Here is a 7,920-nt window from a genome sequence, read left to right as displayed (position 1 = left end):
AGTGTTGGGGGATCATCAAGTCAGACCTTATTGGCGTGCTGAATGAGTTTCATTCTCACGGGAGATTGGTGCGAGGAAGCAATTCTTCTTTTGTCACCTTGATCCCCAAAAAAGAAGGTGCTTCGAAACTTAATGATTTTAGGCCGATTTCGCTCATCAACTGCCTCTACAAGGTTATTGCAAAGGTCCTTGCTTCCAGGATGAAAAGGGTTATGAATTGCATCATTTCAGAATTCCAAAGCGCATTCATTGAAGGGAGATATATCCTTGATGGGGTGGTTGTACTTAACGAGATCATTGCTGAGGCGAAGAGAAAGAAGAAAGGCGTCTCAATGTTTAAAATTGATTTTGCAAAAGCATACGATTCAGTTGAATGGGATTTCCTCGACTCCATGCTTGAAAATATGAATTTTGGTTTTAGATGGAGGAAATGGATTTCGGGTTGTCTTCGGTCTGCATCGGTTAATGTGCTGGTGAACGGGAGTCCTTCAGGGGATTTCCAAATTGAGAAAGGTCTCCGCCAAGGTGATCCTCTGTCCCCCTTTCTTTTCTTGATTGTTGTTGAAGGTTTGCACTTGTTGATTGAAAAGTCCGTCCTTTTTAAGAAGCTGGAGCCAGTGACAATCGGAAAAGGAGATCTGCGTCTTTCTCACCTGCAATATGCAGATGATTCGATGCTTATCGCCTCAGAAAAAAAGGAAAATGCTTGGGGGTTCAAGTGTATTCTAAAACTCTTTGAGATTCTTTCAGGGCTCAAAGTTAACTTTGATAAGAGCGTTTTGGTGGGTATCGGCATGAGAGATGGTCAAGTTTCTCAGATGGCTGCGATGCTCGAATGCCAGACTGGGAAGCTTCCATTTAAGTACCTCGGAATTAAGGTTGGGACGAGTATACACAAGTCAGTGGAGTGGAATTATCTGGTGGAGAAGGTGAGAAGCAAAGTTGCGAAGTGGAAAAACAAGAAGATCTCGCTTGCAGGAAGGGTTACTCTTATTCGGTCCGTCCTAACCGCTATTCCCATCTATCAACTGTCCTTTGCTGTGATGAATAAAGGTGTTGTGTATCAAATTCGTAAGATCTTGGGGAGTTTTCTTTGGGGGGGAGGAACGGGAGAAAGGAAACTTCACTGGGTCAAATGGGATAATATCTGTAGAGATCGGGATCTAGGAGGGCTTGGCATTAAAGATCTGCAATGGTTTAATAGATCTCTCATGACCAAATGGATTTGGCGATTCCTCACGGAGCGAGACTCTCTCTGGTCCCGGGTGATTAGAGAATGTAGGGGGGATATCACGTGGGATGAGGATGGTTTTAAAATTCTTGGGCTTAGGAAGGAGAGCACGGGGTGGTGGAAGAGAGTGTTGGAGTTAAGTAGGGGCGAGAGTGGGGGTTGGCTGAGGGAGAACCTTGAAGTTAAGGTGGGGGAAGACAATGGGATTCTGTTCTGGCACCATTCTTGGGCGGGGGGAAAAAGTCTCAAAGAGCTGTTTCCAAGGTTGTTTAGAATCAGCACAAATCAGGGGGGAGAGATTAGGGATCTGGGAGAAAGGGTCGAGGGAGTTTGGAGGTGGAAGATTGAGTGGATCAGACCGTTGAGGGGGAGGGAGTTGAACCTTTACTCTAATCTTCTATCCTCGATCCAATTTGTTGAAGTGTTTGCAGGTTCTACAATTGGCTGGAGGTGGAAGGCTGATCCGAATGGTTTATTTTCGGTGAAATCGGCTTACAAGGTGATCAGCCAAAAAATGAGTACGGACACGGAGGTACAAAGCATACCGGAGTTCCCAATCATCTGGAAAACGCCGGTCCCTTTGAAGGTAAAAACGACGATTTGGAGGGTGTTTAAAGGAAGGATGGCAACTTGTGAAAACCTTCTTAAAAGAAATGTGATTCATTCGCCAGTGGAAGCCGAATGTGTTTTGTGCAAGAATGTTATTGAATCTGCAGAACATCTCCTCTTCTCCTGTTCCGTTTCTTCAATTATTTGGTACGATCTCCTCTCTTGGATTCGAAAAACTTCGGTACTTCCATCCAGCGTGAAGAGCCATCTTCATCTTTTTAGAAACCTGGGAAGGAAAGAAGACGAGACGTTTTATACTTGCATCTGGTTTTGTTGTGTGTGGAGTTTGTGGAAATGGAGAAATGACTGCAAATTTCATCAAGCAGCTTGGAACCCGAATAAAGTGGTGGCGGAAATCAAGTCTACAGTTTGGGGGTGGATTAAAGCGTACAAGATTCGACTTGTTCCAGATGGAGTTGGGTTCAGTTCCTGGTTCTTGGATGCAAACTGCTGACTTTTCTGTAGCTTGGGTGTGAGGGGGGGGGACGTCTGCTTTGGTTTTAAGTTCTTCCTCCTGTTGTTTTCATATTTCCTTTTCTTTTCCCGTTTTTTTTGTTGTTGTTCTCTTGGTACTTCTTGTACCAGAGTTTTGTTCTGTTTCCTTGACTTCCCTCCTTTTTTAATATACTCCCTTTTCCGATCAAAAAAAAAAAAAGTAATAATAACCTATAATTTGTTGACTTCACCCAAAACTTTATTACTAGTACATTGATCTGTATTTATGACTCTAGATAGCGCTATCTAGAGTAGGGGTCGATGCAAGTTTTTATTTTTTGATAGGTACTGTACTTTCAAATTTTTGAGTTTGAAGCTTCTAAAATACGATTTTTATATAATTTCACTTGATGATTTTATCGTTTAAATTTTGAGTTCAAGATTTTTAAAAGGTAATTTTTCTATAATTCCATTTGATGATACAGGATTTTGTAAAAAAAACTGCATAAAAGATCGATAATATTATAAGAATAAAATTATTTCCTTCGGTGTAGTTATATTTTTGAGATGGTTATTTAGTAGAGTAAAATTATAGTGCAAAAGTAAGGATGTAATCGAATCATGTCCAATTGAGTAGTGGCGTGTTCAAGTTTGATTTGTTTAGTATCGAATCGAATCTCAAACTTTGTTTATTGAGAACTTTGAGGCTCACGAGCTTAAAATCGATCCTATATGAACTTTCTAAATTTATATTCAAAATATTGATTATTTTCTTTTGAAATAAATTTTTTCGTTCAAAATAATAAATATATTAATTATTTTCTTATAACAAAAAGAGTTAATTAGAGATTTAATGCAATTATTATTAATTTTAGTGGATAAATATAAGTTGTATCTACTAATAATTTATATTTTTCAAGCTGAATCACTTAACGAACTTGATCGCTAGCTAATGAATCGAATACTACCAACCTCAAGTTTCATTTGTTTATTTATCGAACATATCTAAACGAACTTGAATGAGTTTTTTTTTAGTCGAGTTTCGAATAGTTTGCGAGCGGCTTAATTGTTAACAATCCTATGCAGAAGTGTATGCCTATACTTAATATAGTGTGAAATGAGTATTAAAAAAGAAAATATATCCAGGCAAGTAAAACAATCCTAAAAAATACAAATCAAATTAAATGGCACGAAAGTAGTACTTCCTCCATCCACGAAAAATATGTCATAATTTATAATTTTCATTCGTCCACAAAAATAGTTTCTAACTCTTTTTTTATCATTTATGGACCCATTACATTTTAATTTGTCGATCGAGACCTTTCTCTTATTAACTTTTTCTATATTTTTTGTGTCATTTTTTTTGGACCTATTATCATGGAGTAATTTTTTTAGTGGGGACTTAAGCCCTCTATCTCTTACGATATCCACCAATGATTTAGAGTTTATCATGACTATAAAGGTCGGTCATACTTTATTAAATAGTTATGCATCTTCTATTTTTGATATTTTTTCAATAAATTATTATTATAAGTTACAAGCGCAGTTTAAAATTACTCCCTCCGTCCACTAATTCAAGACTTAAGAGGCAAAACACGGATTTTAAGAAAAAAGTGTATATTTAGTAGTTGAGTGGAGAAAGGAACCCACAAAATATTTATTTATCGATTGAGTGGAGAAAGAGACCCACAAAGTGTGTTGTTTATTAGTTGAGTGGAGAAAAAATGTATATTGTTCATAGGGACCCGTCAATTAAAATATAAATAAAAATTTACTAAAAATAGATAGGTCTTGAATCGGTGAACGGACCAAAAAGAAAAGAAGGTCTTGAATTAGTGGACGAAAGGAGTATAAAAGAAAACAAATGCTACGTTCTAAGAACAAATGCAACACCTATTTGTCGTGTTAAATCAATACACAGTCAACCTTCCGATTTGATAATCAATATACATAAATAACACCAAAATTTTGCAGCTTTATGCATCGATTAAATTTGCAAGTAAGTCAAAGATTTACATATTACTCCATTATATTCCTGGTATTCAACTGTGATGTAGATTAATCAAATAATTTTGATTCAGTTTGATATTTGATTTGAATTTTTGATATTTAAATATAAATAAAAATATTTTTTTTATTGGATTAGTTATCAAATACGATTAGAAAATCAAGATATTCGATTTGGTATTCGAAAATATCGATTATATATATAGGATTAACAGTGTTTTATGTCCCAAACATTCAGCGTTTTCTATAAAATGTCATGAACTTTATTTTCTCCAAAAAAGTTTCGAACTTTAATTTTTTTTTTCATAAAATATCCCACTATGCAAAATTCAGTGACGAAAAGATGACTTATCTCGACAAATGAAATATTTTGGGAACCATCATTGTTGAAAAATCATACTGGAAACCACTATTGTTAGAAAAAGGCTGAAAGTTCGGAGTTTTTTTTGTCATTTTTCTGTCATCGGATTTTCTATATATAGCGGGACATTTTATAGAAAAACTAAAAGTTTGAAATTTTTTGGGAGAAAATTAAAGTTCGAGACATTTTATGAAAAAAACGCTGAAAATTGGGGACATAAAACACTATTAAAGTTCGGAACATTTTGTCATCTCGTTCTTGTTGCTCCCAAGCTGAATGGCTAAGTTGCGTTTAAACTGGGTTAAATTTTGTTTAGAATTATCTTCTCCGCCGTCATGCGGTACTAAATTTCTAAGTTGCGCTCAAACTGACTGATTCATTTCTAAATCAATGAATTCACCCTCCTAACTGCTATTGCCATCACCACCGCACAACCTTTCAGAGATTCAACTCCTGCCATGCCCATTGCGAGAGAAAAAGAGAGGGAGATAAACGATATTGCTTGAGAGAAAGAAGTAAAGAAGAAACAAAGAAAAAGAGACAGAGAGATACAATTATGTATGGTAAGGGGAATTTTTTTTATTATTATTATTAAAATCGATTGATTTTTAATTTTTTAACATTTTTTTTTATTTTTTGTTATTTTATTTGTAGTTTGTGTACTTTAAAAATAATAATAATTAAAAAGGTTATCAAAAAATTACAAAAAAATTACAATATAAAGAAAACAATAAAACTAGCTAAATCCTATTTTATTTTGAACCAAAAATTTTAAATAAATTTATTTTATAAAATATTTAACTATATTTTATCTAGATAAATTTTGTCGAAATAGCATTATTGAATCCAAATCATATATAAAAAATTGTGTATTTAGTGAGTTGACAGTATGAACCCTAGATATGAGGCCGTTACAGATTAGGGAAACCGAGAAATGGGCTTTAATAGTGCTGACTTAGGGAATAGGAATTATTTAATGGGTAGGCCTCAGCCTGATTTTGCTCTCGACCAATTTTTTCTTTATTTTATTGAGAGAATTAAATTGACATATTTTGTTTATCTTAATCTGCATAATCGGCCATACTGTTTGCTGAATTCAATGTAAAAATATACTCTCCGTTTCTCTCTCTAGATTGATTGACTTTCCTAAACCTTCTCTCTCATCCCACACCAAACGCTTTAAATAAATACCACAACCCCATCCCATTCCTCTAGTTCCCTCACTGCATGCTCCTCTCACATTTCTCTCTCTAAAAATCAAAACAACAAAACGCATCAACTCCACCAAATCAATGGCAGTTGAAGCAAGGCATCTCAATCTCTTCCCACCACAACTCATCCAAGACAGGTGCCTTTTCTCGATCTGATTTCCTTTTCCTTTTCAATCTCTCTTGTTAGATTTCTCATATCGATTTTGTTGATTTACAGAGAGTTGATGAACGCGATTACTCAGGGAAACGGCGCGGCCGCCGCCTACAACGCGCAGCAGATGCGGTTCCTCGGGATCCCCTCCGCCGAGGCATTGCCGGAAAATCAGTTCTACCACCAGGCGGCGGCGGTGTGCGAGGCAAAGACCTCCGTCAACACCGACAGCGGCCTCACCTACAACATTTCCGCCCCGAGAAAGCGCTCCAGAGACGCCTTCAATCAATTCCACGCCGTCCAGAATTTCGCGGCGCTGCCGCAACAGCAGAAGAGCAGTAGCCTTAACCAACTGCCGACACTCGCCGGTGACGATATTATGCCGCAAATCCACCAGTATCAGTTCGAGATTGATGCCTTAATCTCTCAACATGTACGTATTAATTTCATCGTTTTGTCAACACTCTGCTGCATGCGTATTCACGAATCGTATCTAATCTGAAATATTTTTCATCAAATCCGCAGACAAAGAAGATTAGATTGGAATTAGAAGAACGGCAGAAACAGCAAGCGAGATTGCTGGCAGCGGCGATCGGTGAAGGCGTGATGAAGAAACTGAAGGAAAAAGACGAGCAGATTCAAAGAATGGGGAAGTTGAATTTAGTCCTTCAAGAGAGAGTGAAAAGCCTATACGTCGAAAACCAACTATGGAGGGATTTAGCGCAAACAAATGAAGCCACCGCGAATTCGCTACGCAGCAATCTCGAACAAGTTCTGCAGCAAGTCGGCTGGCGAGGACGGCGGCGTGGTAGCGGTGGAGGACGACGTGGAGTCGTGCTGCGGCAGCAGCGACGGCGGCGAGGCGCAGGATAAAGATGAAGGCAGCAGCAGTTGCTATGGTGACAGGCGGTGCAGGTTGTGTGGGGAGAGGGAGTCGTGCGTATTGCTGCTGCCGTGCCGGCATCTCTGCCTCTGTTCCGGTTGCGGGAGTGGGTCCCAGCAGCTGCAGTCGTGCCCCGTCTGTAACTCTAGCATGACCGCCACATTGCATGTCAACATGTCTTGAAACTTAATCCCCATACAAATTATACATTTTGGATGTAAATTAGTCATCTGTAAATTCTTTTTAGAAATTAACAGTTGAAAATCTTTATTCTTTTTATTCGATAATCCTTGATTTGATTTTGTGATGAAATGTGGACAATCTTGTGCCATACTTTAAGCTTTTAAAATATAGAATTGGCAAAAACACGTCAGTAAAATGAAATCTTTCTATCTTGTTTTTCTAATTTTCCCAATTGAAAAAAATGAAAATGATGGTGACAAGTTATGTTGGGAATCCCACTTTTGTTTGAAATTTACTTTTTAACCGGCTAAGTTTTGATGTGTGGTCCTATTGAAATTGGATTAGGTGGGTTAAGGAGTAGTGGGCATTGATTACAAGCACAATAGCATAAGCGTTTGTGCTCATTAATGGGGCTGTCGTTTGCATGAATTTTGAGACAAGAATTCCACCACTTTTTCAAATTCAAAGGATTGGATCCACCTCATTCATTATACCATCCACCCACATTATTTTCACTTGGGATTATTCGTTAGTAACAAAAATGAGTCGGGATTATTATCTTTAATTTTAAGAATTGAGTTTAGTCGAGTCAGACAAAAATCATGTCAATTCTTAGTAGTTTTAGTTATCGTGGAGATATATATTGCAATAAAAGGGGAGGGACCATTTTTAATTTATTTTCTTCCCGACTTTTATTTGTCCGGCCATGTGAAAGCAACTTATTGGATTGATAGAGAGTAGCAAGTTGAAAATCCATGCCTGGTGCACCCAACCTGCCTTGGGACTTTGCCCAACATTTAAAGCAAAATTAAATTTCCTTCTTTCTATTTTTCAAATATAGGGAAATTA

The 7,920-nt window shown here is 37.3% G+C and overlaps 1 protein-coding gene across 1 annotated transcript; it reads left to right on the top strand.

Moving 5' to 3' along the window:
• The first annotated feature begins 5,667 nt into the window (after window positions 1–5,667).
• On the top strand, window positions 5,668–7,167 carry LOC131026304 (BOI-related E3 ubiquitin-protein ligase 1-like). Its single transcript, XM_057956142.1, is given in 4 exon segments — window positions 5,668–5,991; window positions 6,072–6,438; window positions 6,531–6,794; window positions 6,796–7,167. Coding segments are annotated over 4 exon segments (963 nt in total). The 5' UTR covers window positions 5,668–5,935; the 3' UTR covers window positions 7,072–7,167.
• Window positions 7,168–7,920: the final 753 nt, after the last annotated feature.

The sequence above is a fragment of the Salvia miltiorrhiza genome, chromosome 5 (genome assembly GCF_028751815.1).
Source record: "Salvia miltiorrhiza cultivar Shanhuang (shh) chromosome 5, IMPLAD_Smil_shh, whole genome shotgun sequence".
Lineage (NCBI taxonomy): Eukaryota > Viridiplantae > Streptophyta > Magnoliopsida > Lamiales > Lamiaceae > Salvia > Salvia miltiorrhiza.
Note: the sequence above shows the minus strand (reverse complement) of the source record. Positions and strands in the feature narration are given on the sequence as shown.